Raw genomic sequence first — 23,689 nt, 5'->3', positions numbered from 1 at the left:
ATGGCAGCAGATCTTATTCACCTCTGTACCTTGTATGTTAGAGAGCTGATGGGAAATCTTTCATGATGATGAAGCCTCAGTTTTTTGTTGAGCATTTAGAGGACAAGTTCAGGGAGGTGAAGGGCTTGTCCAAAATGAGATCTGGGTCAGTCTTGATCAAAACAGCATCCTCTGCCCAGTCACAGGAGTTACTCACTTGGGACAAGCTGGGGGGGGGGGGGGGGGGGTATTTCTGTAACCGTCACACCCCATAATAGCTTAAATAGGGCCTAGGGTATCATATTTCACACAGACCTTCTTTTGCAGTCTGACGATGAGCTGCGCGCCAATTTAGAGTGGTGAGGTGTACATTTCATCTGGCGTGTCCACCGGGGTCCAACAGATAATCAGGCTGCCACCGGTGCCTTCATCTTGGCCTTTGAGGGTGATCCATTGCCTGAGAAGGTCAAGGTGATTGGCTACCAGTGTGATGTAAAGCCCTTTATCCCTACCCCAATTCAGGGCTCTAAGTGCTAGAAGTTAGGCCATATGTCTTCCCGCTGTACTTCTTGCTTCACGTGCCGAGATCGTGGATGCCCATCACATCCCAATACTCAATGTGCCCTGCATCCCATCTGTGTCAGCTGTGGAGAGCACCATTTGCCTTGCCCGCCTGAGTGCAGGATTCTCCAGAAAGAAAGGAAAATCATTGAGTACAAGACCCTGGACAGACTGACTGACACAGAGGCTAAAAGAAAATTTGAATGCCTGCATCGTGCGCGTATGACATCGTCTTATGCCACTGTGACAACAGTTCTGGCACAGTCAGCTCCATGCTTACTGGCTGAGGCAGATGTCGAAACTTTACTGACACAATTTGACCTCTGCCTCTTAAATACTGGGGCTGCCACACATTTCAGTGGGGCTCATTGTAGTTACTCGGCCATTGATTTATCAACTTGCAGCCCAGGACTTCTCCCATATATCCATTGGAGAGCACATGACGACCTGTGTGGTAGTGACTACTTCCCCATCTTCCTTTCACTGCCCCAGCGTCAGGCACAAGGATGCCTGCTCACATGGGCTTTGAACAAGACGGACCAGGGAACTTTCACCTCTGCTGTCACCGCTGAATCTCCCACACACGGTAACATCGATTTGATGGTTGAGCAGGTAGCTAGCACAATTGTTTCTGTGGCAGAAAACACGATCCCTCACTGGTTTAGTGTGCCAGAGGCGTATGGCAGTCCATTACTGGTCACGGGAAGTCACTGAAGCCATTAAGGAGCGTCGGCGAGCTCTTTGTAAGCTGCTGGAACGTATGGTTTATCGATGATTGGGTTGGGTCCTGGAGTCACGTGGCTTGCTGGCTCCACGTCAGGGCGGCTTCTGCAAGGGTAGCTGTACCACTGATAATCTTCTCCATAGAGTCTGCCATCCGAACAGCGTTTTCCAGACGGCAACACCTGATTGCTGTCTTTTTTTTTACATATGTAAAGCATACAACACGACTTAGCGACATCATATCCTTTCCACATTGTACGAGTGGGGTCTCTGGGGACCACTCCCAATTTTTATCCAAAACTTCCCTGGTCGCTCCGTACTTTGTGTGTCAAAGTTTGTGACTCCCATAGTTCCATACATATCCAGGAGAATGGAGTCCCACAGGGCTCTGTATTGAGTGTCTCTCTGTTTTTAGTGGCTATTAATGGTCTAGCAGCAGCTGTCGGGCCCTGTGTCTCACCATCTCTCTATGCAGACGCCTTCTGCATTTCGTACTGCTGCTCCAGTACTGTTGTTGCTGAGCGGCGCCTCCAGGGAGTCATCCACAAGGCATAGTCATGGGCTCTAGCCCACGGCTTCCAATTCTCTGCTGCAAAGTTGTGTGTCAAGCACTTCTGTTGCCGTCGTACCGTTCATCTGGAATCGACACTTTATCTTAATGACGATCCACTCACTGTAGTGGAGACATATCAGTTCCCATGACTGGTTTTCAACACTCAATTGACTTGCCCCCCCATCTTCATCAGCTTAAGCAGAAGTGCCCTCCGTTGCTCGAGCAACACCATTTGGGGTGCAGATTGCTGTACGCTGCTGCAGCTCTACAGAGCCCTTGTCCAATCTCGAATTGACTATGGGAGTGTGGTTTATGATTCGGCAGCACCTTCAGCATTGCATTTACTTGACCCTGTGCACCACTGTGGGGTTACATTAGAGACAAGAGCTTTTAGGATGAGTCCAGTGACCAGCATACTGCTGGAGGCTGGTGTCCCTCCACTGCAGATCAGACGTGAACAACTACTCACCAGTTACGCAGCACTCATGTTTTGGGGTAGCTCTTCCCATTCTAGAAGGATATTTTTGGCTCAGAAACGGGCGGTTCGGGCAATAAGTGGTGTTAGTTCACGAACCTCTTATCGTCCTCTTTTCACAAGTCTGGGTATTTTGACATTGGCCTCTCAATATGTATATTCCTTAATGTCATTTCTTGTTACCAATATTAGTTTATTTCCAACAATAAGCAGCTTTCACTCGGTTAATACTCGACAGAAATCAAACCTCCATTTGGATCGGACTTCCTTTAACTCTTGTGCAAAAAGGTGTGCAGTATACTGCTGCATCCATTTTCAATAAGTTACCACTCGAATTCAAAAATCTTAGCAGTAATCCACGTGCTTTCAAATTGAAACTGAAGAGTTTCCTCATGGGTCACTCCTTCTATTCTGTCGAGGAGTTCCTTGAAAAATTAAGACGATTCTCATTGTATTGCTGATAGCGTTTGCTCAAACTTATGGACTGATTTTCTTTCAGGTTCATGAACATTTATTTTTACCTGTTATTACTTTTTATGTTGTAAGTTCATGTGCTGACACGTTCCACGACCGTGGAGATTTGCTCCTCAATTTGGTCCTTCGGAACTTGAAGTCCGTTCATGTACATCTCCGTGGTGTACACCTCGGCCACACCTTCATCTGGACCTTTTACATGGCCCTAAGGACTCTGTTAACCCCGTTAACTTGATATAATCGGTGATAGTATGAAATAGTTGGTTTGTAGTTGACTTAAAGTGTAAACAAAGGAAGTTGTGGTTGGTTCTTGGGATGGATGTGAGAATCATTTTTGTGTGATGATATGGCACGGGAGATCTGTCTGTGAATTAGGTTTGGAGGGTAATGTCTGTCTGTGAAGGCCTTTGTGAGGCCTTCAGCATACTGAGTGCTCATCACTGAAGATGCATCTACCACAGGTAGGTTGTACAGGAGGGAATTTTAGGTGTGAAGGTGGTTTCAGCTGTTGAAGTGCAGGTACTGTTGGTGATTGGCGAGTCTAATGTGAACTGAGGTGTGGATGGAGTCATCTGAGAGGGGGAGGAGATGGACATCTAGGAAATTGGTATGATGGGTGGGGGAGGATCAGGTGAAGTGGATGGGAGAGGTGTTGAGGTTGTGGAGAAATGAGGATAAGGTGTCCTATGATAAAGACATCATCAATAAACCTGAAACAGACCAGGGGTTTGGGTTTTGGGAAGCTGTGAATGTTTCCTCCAGGTGACCCATGTAGAGTTTGCCATAGGAGAGTGCCATGTGGTTGCCCGTGGTTGTGCCACGAATTTGTTTGTATACCTTCCCTTCAAAGATGTATTAGTTATGGGTTAGAATGTAGTTGGTTAAGTGTAAGAACAGTGATGTGGTGGATTTGTAATCAGCTGGACTTTGGGAGAGGTTGTGTTCAATTTCGGCAAGGCCACTGGCATGAGGGACATTGGTGTACAAGGAGGTTGCATCAATTGTGACAAGGCACATCCAGCTTCTTCACGCTCCCCAAAATCCACTAACCTAACAATCCTGGGCTCCCCATTGTAACTGGTTACAGTGCCCCCCCCCCCAGGCCACCCCCCCCCCTCCCAAAAAAAAGAGGAGAAAAGAATCCCGGTTCTTGTTGACCATCATCTGCAATCAATTATCCTAAACATAGCCTCCCGCATTAAAGATACCAACCACTTCCTGCACCAACTCTGTCATCCCCACACCCTTACTTTCCACTTCCCTACTCATCATTGTTGGTGCAATCTCTTCATAGACCAATGTCCCTCATGCCCATGGCCTTGCCACAGTTGAATACCTCTCCCAATGCCCTTCAGATTCAAAATCCACCAATTCATTCCTCATACACCCATTACTGTTTCACTTTCCAAGTGGAGGTATACATGCCACCCCTCTATGCCAACCTCTTCATGGGCCACCTAGAGTAAACATCCCTAGCTTCTCAAAACACCAAACAGCTGCTCTAGTTCAGATTTATTGATGACATCGTTATGATCTGGACCCAAGGCCAGGACACCTTACCATCATTCTCCCTCCACCTCACACCTTCTCTCCCCTCCACATCACCTGATCTTCTTCCACTCATCATGCCACCTCCTAGATGTCCATCTACTCTCAGATGGGTCCATCTACATCTCGTTCCACATCAAACCCATCAATCACCAACAGTACTTGCACTTCAACAGCTGCCACCCCTTCCACACCAAAAATTCCCTTACAAGCTAGCCACCTGTAGTAGATGCCACCCCTTCCACACCAAAAATTCCCTTACAAGCTGGCCACCTGTAGTAGATCCATCTGCAATGATGAGAACTCCCTTGATCAGTACTTCATGAAGGCATAACAAAGGGCTTTGAGGACAGGCGATACCCTCCAAACCTAATTCACAAACAGATCTCCATACAAAACTGATCCCTACATCCATCCCAAGAACTAACCACAAAGAAGTGCCTCCATTGTTACCCAATACCACCTGGTACTGGTACAACTGAACCACATCCTTCATCAGGGCTCTGATTATTTTATCATTTTTGATGCTTTGAAATGAGGGACATCGTACCACAGATACTTCCATCCCCTCCCAAAGTGGTGTTCCGCCACCCACCAAACCTCCACATCATCCTAATTGGTCACTATGCCACTCCGAGGCCCAATCCTCTGCCACAGGGATCATAGCCTTGTGGAAGACCAATATGCAAAACCTGTGCAATCCACCCACCCAGCACCACCTACTCCAGTCCTGTCACAGACTTATCCTATCTCAACAGAGGCTAGGCCACCTGTATAGCTGCTTTGTTATATACCAGCTCTGTTGCAACCTTTGCACAACATTTTACATTGGTATGACAACCAATGAACCAGCTGTCAATTAGAATGAATGGAAAATCCCAAACTGTTGCAAAAAGCAAGGTAGACCACCCAGTGGCACACATGCGGCAGAGCACATGATGTGAGATTTCAGTGGCTGTTTCACAACCCGTGCCGTGTGGATCTATCCCACCACAAGCAGCTTTTTTGAGCTGCGCAGGTGGGAGCTATCCTTAAAGCACATTCTGTACGCTTGTCACCTGTCTGGCCTAAACCTGAGATAACTCTTTGTCCCCCCACCCAGTTGAGAGAGAGAGAGAGAGAGAGAGAGAGAGAGAGAGAGAGAGAGAGAGAGAGAGAGAGATGGGAGGTGAGGGGGGGGGGTGCATGCATGCACTTTTGTTTTTTTTTTTTTTTTTCCTCTCTCTCTAAAAGATTGAAAAAGGAAGTTCATTCCGTAAGCTAGCAAAGCTCTTTACCTTTTGTTTGTGTACCTATTGACGATTTAGCAGTTCTGCCTTTCAGTGAGTCATTTAGTATATCCAGTTCTTCCTTTAAAAAGTAATAAAGAACTGTCAAATTCAATAACCTTACTGCCAGTTCAATGTTAAACACTGCAAAGAGAGATACACTTGGTGATGTCTAAAACATCTCTAATTTGTTGTTTAACTAGTCAGTTGGTAGCCTGTTTATTGTTTGACAAGTCTGCAGTTGCAAATGTGACATCAAATAAAATTATTAAACACAGAAGGTTGTTTACCTTTCTGGAGAGTGTGTTCATTAATTATTTAACATCTTTCTGCAGTAATGTAGTTAGCTGCAAAACATATTTGGAGATGTCTGAAATAATAACTGTTGTTTACTTCTTGTTGCAGAAGACGCTGCTCGTCGACCAAAGTTAATGCTGAAGCCAAGAACTGTAAAAGATCCGCCCAATCAATTAGCAGAGACTAGTCAGGCATCAAAAATATTTGGTGGTGCAAAACCACGAGAAGAAAAAATTCTTAAGTAATAAAAGTTAATGTAAATTAAGTCAAATGCATCTCTAAATGTAAATGGCTGAGCTGTATGCAGCAGGTGAGATTACAACTTAGTCATTTTGTTATGATTTAGTGACCCTTCCCATTCTGATGTAGTGTTCGAAAGCCATTTTTATTCTAAGTAATAGTTTCCTTTCTGTGCAGTCTTTTAATTTTTGATGACTTTATTTAACTTCAGCTAAGATAATTAAGGCAGATATTGAAATTTGAATGCTTTGTTCGCAAAAAACATGGTAAGATAACTATATTTGAAATGTGAATGTTGTATCCCAGATTTTGCTCTTGGTTGTCTACATTTTGCGAAATGTAACAATTACTCCCCACCCTGTTGTTTGAAGCACTGAGTAACATGATTTTAATTTTGCCCTTTTTTAAGAGAATTTTGTGATTTCTTACTGAGTGTAAATAAGTAGCTAATAAAGTCGATGGCGGATTGCATTTGAAAATTAATTTGTTGCTGCACATTAGTAAAATATATATATAATAGAGCATGCCATTTCATCTCTTTATTGAAACTGAGTCTTGTTTTACTAAAATTAGTTGCTGCCTGTGCACTAAAGAACTGTGATTTACGTTGTGGAGCTGGTTGGAAGATAGTTTCTTGTTTGAAATTGCAGTTTTAGAACATTTGCGTGTTCTCTTCTAATGTAGAACATTACATTAAAATTTTTACGAGATGTTTGTATATAACCAGTCTTAAAACTACAGAATGAAGAAAAATATATTGCTTGTAAAAAAAAAAATTAAACAGTGCCACGATATATTGATAATGAAAAATAATTTTTTTAATATTATGATTGGGCTGTGAGTATTTCTTCCAAAAAGCCTCCTATATTGCAAGCTAAGTACAACCCTTTAATGAACTATCTTGCTGTTATGTTTGTGGAGCTGCAGGGATGCTGAATGAGGTTTTCATGTGTGGTTGATGTCAGAATTTTCTGTATTTAAGTCTTCATTTTCTGGAACTGCTTTCAGTAAATTAATCTCCCACAAAAACATATGGTTTTTATGTGGTTTATTTACCTTTCTGATAATTTTACCAGTGACTTTTCTGCTTTCTCAGCTGCAGACTGAGTTAGTCATATGGTATGAACTTCAGAAATTATGGAAGATAAATTTTGTTTTAATGGTTCAGTGTATTTCTTGGTTAAGTGATTGTCATTTTTGTATTGTCAGTTTTATGGCATTAAATGAGTAGTTCCCAATATAACTGTATTATTTTTAATCTGTGTATACCCATCCCTAGCCAATCCATGATTTTGAAGAAATATTGTTGATTTTTTTATGGGACTTTGCAAGATACTTTAGCATGTAATTACAGTGCAATATCAAAACAGAACTGTGTTGTGCTGATCATTGGACAGAATCATTCACTGTTCTGAACAGATTCTCTGCCTTCAAATTTTTCACGGTTAGCATGAATCCACATATTTATCCTTGTTCTCTTCTGCAATGAGCTCCACATTGTTGTGCTAGTGCATTTTTACGTCTCTTCACAAATTTGTATGATGTACACTGCATTCAATAACATGAGGTAGTCTTCAAGAAGTGGAGTATCACAGCAATCTGAATGTAGTCTTTTTGAAATACAGTTAGCTCCCTACACAACAGTGATGACAAAAATTTTTATTGTTCATGCTTCCGTTCTGAGATATTGCATCAGCAGTCAGTGTGTATACACTCCAGGACAAGCGGGAAAAACCTGGAAATCTTTTCATCCAGGAGAAAACTGGGAAAAGCCAGGTAATTTTTTAGAATTGCGGCAATTTTTCATTGTTTTAGTCTTCAGTTAAATGTTTGTAATTTTAAATAATAATAACTGATAAAGAGCAAAATGTGTCAGAGGCTTTAGGCCGAAGACTATGGAATACTTCATAACAGTAAACTGATGCCGACGAGCATGATGTCACTACTGTTGTAAGTTCATTTCAATTCAGCAGTTGCCCGCAGGCTCACGCGCATGCACAGTTGAGTTGAGTATGGGCAGTACCTTCTCCTGCTTCTGCCTACTTGAATTGTTGCTGTTAGCTGTATCAGCAGTAGCAACAAGCAGCCAGATGCTACCTGAAAGATTTTTCTGGTGCACTCAAGCTGCCAAATTCGGGCATTCACTTCGGAGTCTGGGTTGTAGTGGGGACGGGGTTAGTCTCCACGTAAACCATGTTTACGATTTGTGATTTTGCTATTTCCTCTTCATTTACACTTCTCACGTCAAATGAAATCAATACGTATTTCTGTGGTTGGGAGCTGTCAAGTGAATTAAAATACATTCATATAATTGTTGGAAGGTTAACACGTTATTAGTTTTTCTGATTTTATTTTATTTCCACATTTTTGGCAGTCAATCCCCTTGCAGAACAATGAAGCTGGTTTTGTCAGTTTGCTAAATAAATGTGTCTTTTACTAATCTTCTCCCCAGAGGCACTCAATTTATTAGAAGCGAAGTGTTTCATTCCACACTATAGGTTAGTTTCAACTGTTCGCTGAATTTAAAGTGCACATTTTCATATCCTGGCATTATGCCATAATGGAGAACCAAACATGAGATAATACAGCAGTGGTACTCCAAGAAAATTTGCGTTCCGAAAACCGCACTGAAGAGCTTAATATCAGGTTGGGGCGTACTTCAGTGTGAATCTGGATATAGGAATTTGTACTTTAAGCCAAATTATGCATTTAGTGTGCTTTACAAAATTCCGATGCTCGTGGAGTATCCTGTTTCTTTTATGACCTCATGTAAGATTCTTAATACTACATATGTACAAACATATAGGCTTCCTACATAACTGTAGCTGCCCACATGCAGTAAAGCCTGTTTTCTGGTGCTCTCTGGCAACTGCTGAAATGAAGCTGTTTCTAGCAGGTCGCAGGAAAATGTTGCGAATGGTGCTTCAAAAAGCATTAGTTTCAAAGTAAATTTCCTTTTACGCAATATGAATTATGTTACATGTGCGAAGATGTAGTGAATTTCTTAAATTGCATAGCGTTTGACTCTCATTTAAAACTGAACACATTGAGGACTAACTACTTAGAAGAATTTCGAGGCCAGAAGACCAGACATTGTCATTGTTTAAAATTTTACTGGCACATTTGTGTGATGCATCTTATAGCGTAACATACACAAAAAAGACCACTATTATATGTGGAAGCTTAGCTTTTCTTGTACCGTAACTTACTAATCTTCAGGACCAATACTGTATGTGGAAGCTTAACTTTTCTTGTAGATTTATTATGTACATAAATTTAAACCATTAACTTCACCTATTTGTATGTTCACACCACATAAGTGATGTTGCTATTGGCTTATTATGTTACATGTCCTATGCTCCGAATATTTGCTGTCATTGGCTGGTGAGATCCTGTGACATGAGCTGTGATTGGCTTTGGCTTAAAAAAGTGCGTTTTAATATCAGAAACTAACGTTCTGTATTGAATCTATTTTCGTAACACCAATACAAAACTATGCAGCGTAAATTTTGTTGCACATCACAGATCATTCCAAAAAACTTTTTTTGATGAGTTTTTTCATTCTTTGAAGTTCTGTGCTGGTGCATAAAACCTTTGCCATCCCGTCACTTATAATGGAAAAAGTGTATTTTTCACCTTGGAATTCATTTAGTCACTGATCACTGTAATTAGCAGAAGTAATGGAAGCCTTGCCTCCCTGGCTCCTATCCATGTACTCTGAAAGTTTCCATTTGGGCACCATCAATTTGGCTGCTAGTGCCTCAGAATTCCAAACATCCACCAAAGGTTGCCTTCCATCAGCTGACAAGAATCAGTTCCAGGGAGCCACAAACTTGACTTTAAAGTACAAAAGTGACCATTCTCACAACCCAAGCTTTGTGGTGTAAGAGTGCTGTTGAGTGTCAGTGGGAAATATTATGAAAAGGATAGTTGCTATTCACTATATAGTGGAGATTCTGAGTCACAAATAGACTGTGAGAAGTGAACATTTGACCAACAAGGCCTTCTACAAAAATAGGAAAAAAACACAAATACACACTAATGTAACTTGTACACACATGACCTGTCTCTGGGTGCTGAGACTAGACAACATATACACAGTCACACAAATGAAACCCATAGAAACATGACTACTATCCTGAATCCTGACTCTGGCCTCAGCAGCCAGAGACTGTGTGTGTTGTGTGTGTGTGTGTGTGTGTGTGTGTGTGTTTTGGAACTTGCAAACTATGCCACTGATCATTGAGAAGTTAAAACACGAAGTATAGAATAATAACAGTATCATGAAAAGGATAGAATGCTTTCCAACACACACACACACACACACACACACACACACACACACACACACACACACTACCATTGTTCCGGGCTGCCGAGGTCAGACTGCTAGCAACAGCACATGATGGGAAAAGAATGCTGGAGAGGGACAGCAAGGTATGGATGGGGGCAGTAAAGTGCCGTTTGTGGGAGCATACAGGGATGAGGTGAAGAGAGGATAGGACAGCTAGGTGCAGTTAGGTTATAGGGGGAAGTGGATAAGGAGAGAAGTAAAGACAGTGGATGCATTGATTGAATAGAAGGCCGTGTAGTGCTGGTGTGGGAACAGGGAAGGGTATAGGTGGTTGGAGGACAGTCACTAATGAAGGTTCAGGCCATGAGGATTATGGGTATGTAGGATGCATTGGAAGGAGAGTTCCATCTTAGACAGTTCAGAAAAGCTGGTGCTGGTAGAAAGGAAAGCTTATTTGCCTAGCAGACTTAGTTGTTCCTATCTATGACTCACCACCTCTGCTAAATGGTGAGTAGCAATTGATTATTTTCACAATATTGCTAAAAGAAAATTTTAAACATTTTTGGTATGTGCACACTGTGCATTCACTAGCTTGTTGCTGTCTTAGTTTGGGGCTCTGTTTGACTCCCGTGTGGATATGTCATTTTTCTTTTTCCCATCTTGTGCGATGTCTGGTCTTCCTCTCCCTCTCTTAACCCACCTCCCCTCCCTCCCCCTCGCCCGCTCCTCAGGATTTGACAAATTTTATTTTATTATTTAACTTCAGTGTCGGGAATGGCATCATGCTGCAAAGTTATCAAGGTAATCTAAAGCTGGCAAGTTAACGCCATATGCCTGTGCATCCTGTAACTCTGTTCTGTATGTTATTGTACTTCTTTGTTATTGTATTCGTGAAGACGAACTTTCGGGACCAGCCCAGCTTTTGCGTAATGAATGTGGGAGCCTGCAGCCATTTCTGACAGCAAGTCCTGTATTTAAGTGGCCAGTATAGCCAACTGTGGCTGCTAACATGTTGCAGTCACAGATCAATTAATGATCATAGTCTATGTAATAATCGTTGAGTGCTTGTCAATCACACTGGAAACCATGGTCACATTTGTTTTCATGTTTTGGGTAAGGATGACTTACCTGGTGGAGTATGGTCATTAAATCATAACTCTTTGTATCCACTGTCCCTGTTATGGAGCAGTCTAGCACACACATAAACACCTGCTGGTTTGTGGCATTCTAAAGATCGTCAGTCATCTCCTTGTCAAACCCTACTGTGTTATCCTGTCACAATATTACATGCTGATCACTGCTTTACTAAAATCTAGTTTAAAGCATTTATCTTGGGTATTATTTGATAATTTTTTCTCGAAGATATCATCTTTAATCACTGTTATGTATTTGGTCTGTGGTGGTACTCTATGGGACATATGTGTTTATAGTACCACCACCACCACCACCACATATGACTTTGCCCAAGTAATCACAAAATAGAACAGATATCAAATAGGGTGCTTAAAGTAAAGTCATTGTGATATGAATTGCTTATTTGTTGAATAGCTGGAGACAATATAGCTTACAGAATTCAGAGAAAATTGACAGATGAGGAAAGTTTGTTAAGAATATTAGGTTTTTTAAATGTTAGTAGAAACGAAATACAAGTAACAACACTTAAATTCTGTTGTACATTGCACTTATTGCACTTGCAATTTCATTAAAAGGATATCATTTTGCTAAAGTCTACATTTTTCTTCTTGTTCCGTGGTAAAGCAGAGTTTCGAGCAATCAGTTCATTCCAAAGTTACCTTGATGTATCATTTGAGAGGTTTCTCACAGGTTCGTGCAGAACTTGGTTGCATAATGCCAACTCTAAAAAAAATGATTTCTTATAAATAAATGAATTGGGAATACTTCTTACTACATTGCATTGTGACTACACATTTAGTAAATTGAAATGTGCAGCTGAAAATGCTGTTAAAAATACCAGAATATTTTTAAGGGAACTAAATGTGAAACATAACACCCCAAACTTCTCATGTAGTTCAAAATTTACAGAAATTTGATCTCAAGAACAAAGAGTTAATTTAAGATGCCCATCAGGTGTTTTTTATTTAAATTTGGGAACAGCACAAAATATGTGGACCCCCTAAACATTTCGTAATTATTTGCAGATATTAAATAATGTTTCCAGTGAGTGAGTAAAATGCAACAGTTTAATTACAGTTTCTTTCTCTATTGATGGTGCCTGGCTTCAGTTATCATAAGAATCACCTGGGCAAAATAGTTTACCCAGACCACACGATGAAGTGAAGTGGCTCAGAATTGCTGCATACTGCTGAAGGCCATCCATCACCAGCTGTCAACTTGCTGTTGTTGATTGATGGTTGTAAATGTGCTGTAGGGATAATGACCTCAACGGTGTAATTCTTGAGGAGAGAAAATGTATGAAGTTGCCGTCTTTTTGAACAGGTACACCAGAAGCTCATATGAACTTGGCTTCATACTCATGCAGGAGACATTGCCTGGTATCTTGTTTTCAAATTATTCCTTTATTAGGGAATGGGAAGGAAGTGTGTGATCTATACGAATTGTGCAAATAGAAACTAGATTGTAGACACAGTGCAAGGGAAGGACATTAAAAGAAATACTGATTTAAACTTATAAGATCTGAAAAAAAAGCATGTGACCATAGATTAACACAGAAAATGATTCCAGATCAAGCTGAATTCTGAAATCTGGATTGTGTAAACAATAATGCCAGGTCACATTGCTGTAAATTAGGATTGCTTGTGACTGGCGGAATTTTGGAGATTGAGTCAAGTTCAACTTCAGTTTTCGGTTCACAACCTAGTGACGTTAAAAAAGATTAGATATTATCATGTACATAACTAGTTACTGCAGATGACTGATATCATAACAAATCTTGGAGATGACTCATTAATATGATTAATTTAAGGCATTTTAAACACACTTAGTGACAAAGTAAGAAAGGCTCAAAATACTTGTGGTCAAAAGTTAAGTGCACTGAGTTTGATAGCAGCCGATAACAATTGAACATCTTTTAGAGAAATGTTCCCTTTTAATAGCAGTAAGTACAGCAATTGTATTAAATTTTAAACTATGAAACGAGTGCTTAAACTGCTATGACAGTCTGTGCACATGTTGAACAAAACTAGTAGTAAGCATATGTAAGTCAATTAGTAATGATCATGCAGTGGCTTAGTAGTTACATCCTGCAATTAGCTTCTGTCCATTTTGCATAACAGAAGACCAGACAAAATTACCGCTTCCAGTTTTATGCGTTTCAACTTTGAAAAGTTTTAACTCTGAAACTTCCTAGCATATTAAAACTGTGTGCTGGACCGAGACTCAAACTCGGGACCTTTGCCTTTCATGGGCAAGTGCTCTACCATCTGATCTACCCAAGCATGACTCACGCCCTGTCCTCACAGCCTTACTACTGCCAGTACCTCGTCTCCTACTTTCCAAACTTCACAGAAGCTCTCCTGTGAACCACAGTACTCTGTGTCTTCTATGTACAGTTAATATCTGTGGTCAAAGTGCAATGATTTTGTCAATAGCTGATTTTAGCAGCGTTGGTAAGTGTGGTTCATGCCAAGTTAGATAAATGCTGAAACTCCTGTTGTAGCTCAAAGTTCAATGTTGTACAATTGAAAAGAGTTCAGTTTCTGAAATAAGGTCAAGACTGACTTCCAGTCAGCTATGTTTGTACAATTGGCCATCATGAGTCATTCTGGTTTGCTTTGTGATGAGCTCTGACATGGCACCTGAACGCTTTCTCAGGAAAAGGGTGCTTATGGTAAGCTAGGAAAGATGTAGGAAGTGCTTGCACTCATTCATCCCAACCAAGATTTGCAGAAGACTCATTTTGAATCTAGTCAGAAATAGGAAAACTCTATCTAATGGAGAAGACATCCATATGAATTAAATGAAATTTGCTAACTTTTGGAGCAAAAGCTTTCTTCGTCCTGCAAAAGAAAGGAAAGCTTTGAGAGAAATAATCTATTGGTAATGGCATGTAATCGTTTAGTATTCCATATCAAGAAAGAAATAGAATAGAATTAGGGAAATTAATATTAAAAAAACTCATGGCATGTGGGGGCAGCAAATGTACTAAATGACTTAAGGAATCTACTGTTACATAATTCAAACAGCAGTAAAAACAGATTTGTTCTTTTGCCCTGTTTTTTCGAGGGTAGGTGATGAATGAAGCAAAACTTCGTTTTCCTGGGTGGTTCATAAGAAATGTGGCTGTATCTTTCATCAACTCTTTATTATTTTGAGGAGGCGGTCACAGAGAGGGAATATTCAGTAAAATTGCAATAATTATATGATGTATCAACATGATGCTCTTTAGATCAGACACCACCCAAACACATCTGATGTGATAATGATTTTTCTGAGCACCCAAAACAGACCAGGAAATATCTCAAAGTCTAGTGTTATGTTAAGAGATACCCCATGTCCTCTGTACCAGTGTAGAGCCACATTTGGAACAATATTCAGTTGCTGGAAGCATATGATTAAAAATATTCCAGTAAAGAGAGTAGAGCTGCTTGTTTCTTTGTTAACAAAAAATATCTCATTGACAAGGCAGCACTATAATTAGTTTCCAACTATTCACTGACAGAGACCGACCATATCTGTAGTATTATTTGTGTATAGATCTATAACCTCCCCTCTCAAAAGATTACTGTTTCATGATGAATTACCAGATTGTTCAAAAAATTCATTTCTGAGTCTTTCTGGCAGGTTAAAACTGTGTGCTGGACTGCGAACCGGGATTCAAACCTGGGACCTTTGCCTTTTGCAGGCAAGTGCTCTACCAAATGAACTATCCCAGCATGACCTGCATTAACTGCTTTAGTTCTGCCACTACCTCATCTATTTTCTAATCTTCACCGAAGGTCTCCTGCAGTAGCCTTTCTTCCAGGAGATTATATATATATATATATATATATATATATATATATATATATATATATATATAATCTCAAGCCCTGTACAGCAACCTCCTTTGAATTAACCAGTAGTTCTGGCAAGAGAAACCAACCACAACTCCCAAGAATATATTATTCATGTAATTAAGTCAGATTTCTTCAAAATATGTGACATCCTTAACAGTATTAATGATCTCTTAATCATTATTTTGTAAATAAAGTTCCCTCAATAGGGAATAATTATTTCTGTTACTGCTAAAAGGTAAACTTTGTTTCTGCAACAGATTGTGCTAGTGGCATTAAGTATTAACCAGATTCTGATATGAGTTTGTGTACGTATATGAATGGTGACTAACTTCCAGTTTAAATGTTATCATAAAACGGGTTACTCCTACAGTGTTCCTTCTGTCCGAAAGATGCAGTTAGGACTCTTGCTGAATTTAAAGCACAATCACACAGAAATATTGTCAAAATATGTACAGTTCACATGTTAGCAAAATTTCAAGAGACATTTAAGAACACGAGTTTCCTGGTTGATATATGTTAGTAGACTGTGGGGCCTCAGAGAAAATGGCTTGACTGCTGTAAGAAAAACTGAAAATCAACAAGGTGTCAAGTGGGCATTGTTTTGTTACTGGAAATTGTGAAGATACATTAGGTTATTGGACCAATCACTTGCAGTTAAGGTTTTAGCTCCCAATAAATATGATGACAGATTAAATATGTCCTGAAGGCTTAATTTTTTGTACGTTACTGCAAAAAGAGAGAGAGAGAGAGAGAGAGAGAGAGAACTGTAAATGGCTATATTGACTGTTAGAATTTGTCACATAATCCTGTTTGAATGCAGTATTCCTTCACAATTTGTGAAAATGGAATATCGTGTGGTATCAAATTGCTCAAATTAAAAATATTTTTCTGTAGACTGGTCTACAATGCCTGTTTAGAAATATGTTTTTAATTTGTGCCGAGCAAACTTTGATTTAACATAGAGCAGCCACAAATGAATCATAAAACTGTAAAATAAAAAAGAATTGTGTACTTACCAGATACTTGTGGGGGGGGGGGGGGGGCGAGGTAGGGCTGATTTCCAAATCTTAAGTAGTTAATTTATTAGGAGGCATGAGGAAGGAAGAAGTAAAGAACAGATGCACGGGTATTTGAGGGAAAATCTTGCTCCCAACCCTAGCTCAGTATAGAAATAAAATACTGGAAGGAGCATTTTGGTTCATTTTTCATGTGCTCAATGGCAGAAGGCTATTGTGATATGTATTTAGATGTAGAAGTAAATCACATATATATGCCCTTGATTATGGAGCATTAGTTTATAAAGTGAAATGAGATGATCATATGGTATTGATGGCCAGGAGCTCCCACCTGGGTAAGTTCAGCTGCCGAATTGCAAGTCTTTCCAGTTGATGCCACATTGAGTGCCTTGCATGGTGATGGTGATGGTGATGGTGATGATGATGATGATGATAACAACACAATACCTTGTTCCTGAGTGGAGACAATCTCTTAACTCAGCTGGGTATCAAATCCAGGCTCACTGCATGGCAGTCAGATGTGCTGGCCTCACAGCTAAGGGGGTGGACATTGTTTTGTAAACTGAGAGCTGGTGCTTACTAGTATTTTAGAGCTAATGATGACATTGCTGCAATTTCCGATATTTTGACACACCATCTGTTCATCATTTTCAGCTGAGGATGTTAGTCACCTGTTTGTGAAAGACTGTATAGGGCATTGTCATGACAAAATGCAAGTGTTCAAGCAACAATCTCTGGCGCTATGACAAATGCCCACTACAAAACGGAAATCAAAATAGGCCATCGGATGTTACTGAATCCACAGATGTAGAGCTACCCCCCCCCCCCCCCCCCCAATTGCTGTGAATGTGGGCAATCTCTTAAATGACAGAATCTCAGGAGAAGGAAGCAGTAGCATGAATTTCATATTTTTTCAGTCAATCTTGTAACCTGTTTTTATAAAGGGCCAATTTTTCAAATTGTGCAAACTATGTGTATTGCTGTGTTAATCACATCCATCCTTTACCCTCGAGGAGGTGCAACTATTTATAAGCTGTGCCAAATGCAAGTAAAATTGTTTTGCACCATTCCATTGTTGTTTCACCATGGCAGGCAAGCCCAAACCTATTCCTTCGTTATTGTTTCAGCTAACACAGTGATAAAGTGTGTTTTCATATGTCGAAGTGAGTAGCAATAATGTAAAATGAACTACAAATTAAATAAGAAAATTTTCATATTAGTGTAGGAAAAGACACATTACCAGCTAACAGCACAGTCCTGCAGTGAGGCAGTTGTCCACTAAATAATAAATAATCGGGGGCAGTTTGTTGAGGTCTGATACAACTGCACTGTTTAACACTTGAGTGGGTGATTACTGTGGGGTAACAGCTGTCCATGGCAACAGAGTGATATAATGAAAGTTATTTCAATATTGTTTAATTCAACAGTGCTTCACTTCATATTATGTAAGTTTATTTTATTGCAGCTGATTTTGCTCTTGCATGTTTACATAAAAACAGCCAGTCTTTACATGTGTACAAAGTAGGCCTTGCACTCGCTCATGTTATGAAAATTGGCATGCCTGCAGCAAGTTTCATCAGAACAAGATTTCCTGTAATATAGTAGTGTTGCTGTCAGGGACTGCAAATTGTCCTCAGCAGAATCCAGTTGGGCTCATGCAAATGACCAGTCTTTTTCGCACTAAATGTTGCTTCTGGCAGCTCTGTATAATTCGCAGGAGCAAGAAAATGTGCATACAGAAACTGTGGTCCACAGTGTCCATTCTGCTGAGAATCTTAAGTAGGAAACAAGAGCTGCTCTTGTAAATCTATCAGAACTGAAATGGCACAAGTGTTCTCAAAATCATCTGTGACAAAATGGATGATGACAGCTTCTTATGTGCAAGGGCTTCCAGTAAACTTAGTCACCCATGGAACGGTATTCTTTTCTTCTTTCTAGTCTATAAATATATTCTTCTTCACATCCATAATTGTCATTACTTCGTGCCATGTTTGTGCTGATCATACTGAAATCAAATTGACTACAAAGGATGATGCATCATGAAAAGTAGGGGAGGGCAGGGAACAGCACTGTGCGGATTTGGCAGCTGATTTTCACTCATAGTGTGCTGTTATCTGGCTGTTGAGGCTGAAAATCATTTATTAGCAAAGAACACTTGTTTCACTACTGTTAACACTGATGTTCCATGTAGAGTTGGCGTCATTACTTGAAGGTGGCCAGCAGATACTTTTTAAAAAACGTAGCAAATTTCTAGTTATCTCATGTGCTGTGTGGATATCTAATGAATCTGAAAGTCAGAATATACACTGGAACTCATCACTGCACCATGCAAAACATTTTAATATGATCCTGGCTTTGATAGATACACAATGCTCTGCTGGAAAATGGCTTGTCATTTCAAGAAAATGTCACACAAGATGGAATGTGTGTGCTGACCAGTAGAGTTTGCAGAATCCACCCCTTTTATGGTGGGTTCTGTAGACCTCAGGGAGACAGAACACTGTTAGAGATGTCATAGCAAAATGTAGCTACCATTAATCCCTTAACTGACCACTTTTAAAGACAGAACTGTTCAAAAATATTTAGATCTCTTCATAGCGTTAAGATAAACATCATTTTTTTTCAAATTTTGGTTTATTGTTATTTTTATATACAGGGTGACAGTTGTTTAACTATATGAACTAAAACCGTCGTAACGTACGAAAGGTTCATGTTAAGATTCCAACTGCACTGTTGGTTGCAAGACATGATGAGAATTGATGTGGCTTGGTTTAGTTGATGAATGGCACTTTGATTTGGATGGATTCATAAGTAAGAAAATTTGACACGTTTGGGGGACTGAGAATCTGCATTTCGTGATCAAGAAGTCTCGTTGCCTGCAATGGGTGACTTTGTGGTGCACAGAATAATCAGTGCGATATTCCTTGATGGTACTTTGACTACCAAGCGGTAGTCCCCATTATCCAAAGTGACCCTGATTTTGACAAAGTGTGGTTCATGCAAGACGGAGCTCGACCCCATCAAAGCAGGGGAGTTTTTTGATGTCCTGAAGGAGCACTTTGGGGACCACATTCTGACTCTGCGGTACACAGGAGCTACTGACATGGGCTGCCCTATTCTCTGGGTCTGAACACATGCCACTCCTTTTTGTGGGGCTCTATTAAGGACAAGGTGTTCAGCAATAACCCCAAAACCACTTCTGACCTGAAAACAGCCATTCAGCATGTCATTGACAGCATCGGTGTTCCAACACTTCACACTTCGGCAAGGTGTACAGAAATTCGCTATTTGCCTGCGCCGCATCATTCGATATGAACATGTTATAACCTAAATCCGAATATCTGTCATGACATTTATATGTTGCATAAAGTGTGTGCTTGTGCCGTAGTTTGTAACTAGTCTACATTTCTTTTCATATAGTTCGATAATTGTCACTCTGTATTAAAGGCAATGTCCTGACTGACTGGCTCATCACTACCCACACAAAACTGCTAAGGTTATAAACTTGGAAAGTTTGTGGCTCTTATACTGTAGGCATTGTTTAAGAAGGATTTTTTTGAAATTCTGATCCTAAGGGGGTGAAAGCTATTTTTGACAAATGTTGCCATTATGGTAATTTTGAAGCTAGACCTACAAAAATTGGTATTTGGTTCCTCAGTCAGAAATACAGGAATATGTGTTTCAGCATATGGGTAAAATAGTGGCTGAAAGCTTTATTTGAAAATTTATCGTTGTTAAAGAACTACTAACGTTTTTTTTAAAGCTGCATCTATGAACATTGTATTTGACTTCTTGGTTACAAATACAAAACATGTTTCCAGTTTTTAGAAGTTGAACCCCTAAGTGGTTGGAATAGGGTATGAAATTTTTTTATGAAAATATTTTATTATGAAAACATTTTTAATGCTAAATCTATGAAAATTTAAATTTGGCTTCTCAGTTAGAAATAAATCAGATGCATGCATGTCACTGTTTATGGAAATTCAGCCCCTAAGAGGTGTGAAATAGGAGGTGAAATGTTTTATGAAAATATTTCGCTGTGAAAATATTTTTGAAAATTGGTGTTTAGCTTCTCAGTTGGGGATGAGAAAATTTGTGTTTTACTTTTTTTGGAAATTCAACCCCTAAGTGGGTAAATAGAGTTCATTAACTCGTCGTCAACCAGCTCAGACCACTAAGGATAGAAACTTGAGTTTTAGAGAGGGTGTAGATCTTATACTTTAATCGTCATTTAAGAAGGGATTGTCCGAAATTCCACTCCTAAGGTGTTAAAAGGGGATGAAAGAATGTTTGATAGTATGTTTCTATTAAGGAAATTTTGAATCTGCAGCTATGAAAACTGGTATTTGGTTTGTCATTCAGAAAATACGTGTTTCATCATTTTTGGAAATTCAGACACTAAAGGGGTAAAATAGAGGGTGACAGTTTTAAGAAAATAAATAATTACTGCAGAACTACTAATTGATTATTAAGTCTACAACTATGACAACTGGTGTTTGTCTTCTCAGTCCTTTTTGATAGAATTAGACATTGCACAGCTTGTCAGGTTGGATTTTCTGGGAAATGCTGTACTGATAGCCAAAGCAGTCCCTACATGTGGGAGGGATGCCCAGAAGTTGAAGAGGGAACACTTCTGTGGCCATGCTTATCACAAAGTCTGTACTAGTCTTGCGTCCTCCAGAAGATTTTTATTTTACAAACGAATTCCAGAAGCTAGTTCAGACAAACGAACATTTTTAAAAAAAGTGTGTTTACCTTCGTTATTGGTATTAGGTACATTGACATTCATCAATCTGGTTAACCTATATCTCCAATTATATTGTTGTAATCTGCAATTACTGCAGGTTTCTTGATTGTTTTCCTCCTGTGCAGTCTTTTGCATCTTGTTGTTGTGGATGGTTGATAAATATGTGGCCTCCATGTCCTTTTTGCCATTCTGCGTACAGTCATTTTTCCTATTTTGAATGTTGTATGCTTGAGATGAGGTGACATGTTCTTTCTTGTGAATTTACAGTACCATATGTATCCATCAAATAGAGGAAAGACAATCACTAACCACAGCTGATTGAGTTGTGGTGCTTAGAGACACACAACAGAAACAGTATTTTACTAGCTTTTGAGCTCTTGCTCTCTTTCTAGTAGAAGTACACACATTCATGTTTACAACCACATACAGCCAAATGCCACACGCCCATGGCCGCAGCAGGCTACAGGTATGTTCATTTGGGTGTCTGTGTGGTGATTGTGGATACTTCCACTAGAGAAAGAGCAAAAGCTAATGTAATAGGTTTTGTTGTGTGTTTCTACACACCATATCTGTTAACTATAGATGAGTGGTTGCCGTTCTTTTATTTTATGTATTATCCATCAGGAATTACCATTCCTTTTGTACAAATGTATCAGTAGATTTTGTGAATATTAGATCTGCAGGCTGGAGTGGTACTAGAAATACTCTATTTTCAAACACTGGTTTCATTAGTCAGACCACGTGACAAATTACCGGAAAGTTCTCAGATTTACAGTCCAGCTTTGTTCTGTTCCTGTGCAGAGTCTAAAGGACCAGACATAACCACTTTTTAATTTACTTTTACGACGAAACATGGCTTTGTTAATGACATGAATTTTACTCAACCAAAGTGTCCTTTGGACAGAAGTAGACATTCGTTCAAAATATAAGTAATATATCTCATCTTGCACATAAACGTTTCTGAACTTTTCTTCCAGAAATGTAAATCAAACAAATTTTACTCAGTTTTAGGTATAGATGATTTTCTGGGTCAGACTTGGGGTTGCCAGAAAATAAATTTCTTTTTGAAATAAATGACTGGAATTCCTTTGAAAGTGAGATTGAGAAGTATCCTTTATTTATTGGTAGTGACTAGTTTCAAACAATTTCTTTTTAATTTTGTAAAACCTTTTATGGTATATGCCATAAACAGAAGTTGGAATAGAATCTCTTTTTAGAGCAGTTACGTCTTGATTTCATAGTTTTGTACCGCACTCTTCTGTGTCACGGTGTCAAGAAATATACCTAGTTGTTCAGCTGACAAAGGGAGAAAAACATCACCATCACCATATTGTTTCACATACCAGATACTGTCCAGATAAGCTTACAACTTTTCTGTCACAGTTTACATTGATGCAATGTGTGGTAGCGAATGGTAAGCGATATGTATGCATCGTTTCCATGAAGTCAACATCGTTCCACATTTGAATATCTTTTGATATTAACTCATTCTCAGTTCCACTGTACAGTGATGAATACATTGGTGAACCACAAGTGAATTGAGAAACAGATATATTCACTGTCCCGGTCAAACTAACTATGCTACGCATAACAGCAACTATGATCATGCTAAGCACTTGTGAATAAGAATATCTCAAAAATGTTTCTACAGCAGTTGCTTACTTGCACTGTTAACATGTTTCCCAGTATTTTGTCAAACAGGGTAGCGATACAATAAACACAGGCCTGCCGATTTGGTGTGAAACAATAGTTCACTAAATTGCACAGTAAATGATGCAAATGACATCAATATGTGCCATAAGGATCTAAGAACTCTAAGAACTGCAGATAAAGTAGTGCCCAATAGACTGCAAGAAATGAGAAGCAAGAGACAGAAGTTAATTAGAAATAGTACTTGCAAACAAATTTTCCTGTTAAACATAATTCGGAATAGTCAGTCATGGCTTAAATTGTGTACACTTGGTGATGGATGCTGAACAGGTGTTTTTCTGATAGGTGATGTATAACAACACAGCCATGCACATGTTTAAACAGAAACATTTCTCAATTTTCAGTGGCTCAATAATGATCATGCTGTGATCACTGTAATGGCAAATGATGGCCAGTCAAATATTGTGATAATAGAAGTACATAGTAGAAACAAATTAGAGAAATGTGAATAGGCAACCACCTATCCACATCGAGCATAGATGGTGCAAAGACACCAGAGATTATTAATCTTCTGTTTTTGTGTGCCACCTGTGATTAATCCATGAGTAGTTGCCTGTCTTCATTTTTGTAATGATGAGGTTGGGTCAATAAGGTCACTCTTGCAGGAAATTTTGCAACTTTGTCTATATTTGTACTCTTTTGAAATTTATCATTTTTTGATCACGTACCGGAGTATCAATAAAAACATGTAAATATCTCATGAGCCTTACAGCTTGCATTATGCTCCTTGTCATATGCTAAGCCATTGCAACAAGCCATTATGAAGATAATTTCAGTCAGTCCTGGACACAATACAAAAATAATTTGTCTGTCTCCTGTACATTTTGA

The 23,689-nt window shown here is 39.5% G+C and overlaps 1 protein-coding gene across 2 annotated transcripts in view; it reads left to right on the top strand.

The window, feature by feature from the left end:
* Nucleotides 1-23,689, top strand: part of LOC126284996 (eukaryotic translation initiation factor 4H) — a 65,215-nt gene that overhangs the window by 27,451 nt on the left and 14,075 nt on the right. The window contains exon 6 of one of the 2 annotated variants that reach the window (XR_007551587.1): nt 5,987-6,188. Coding sequence is in view for 1 of the 2 variants with exons in the window: in XM_049984290.1 (XP_049840247.1) it covers nt 5,987-6,123 (137 nt within the window). In the remaining variant the exon portion in view is untranslated. Of the gene's footprint in view, nt 1-5,986; nt 7,362-23,689 lie in introns of those variants that run through there. The other variant, XM_049984290.1, reaches the window with a different exon arrangement.

Source organism: Schistocerca gregaria, chromosome 8, assembly GCF_023897955.1.
Source record: "Schistocerca gregaria isolate iqSchGreg1 chromosome 8, iqSchGreg1.2, whole genome shotgun sequence".
Classification (NCBI taxonomy): domain Eukaryota; kingdom Metazoa; phylum Arthropoda; class Insecta; order Orthoptera; family Acrididae; genus Schistocerca; species Schistocerca gregaria.
Note: the sequence above shows the minus strand (reverse complement) of the source record. Positions and strands in the feature narration are given on the sequence as shown.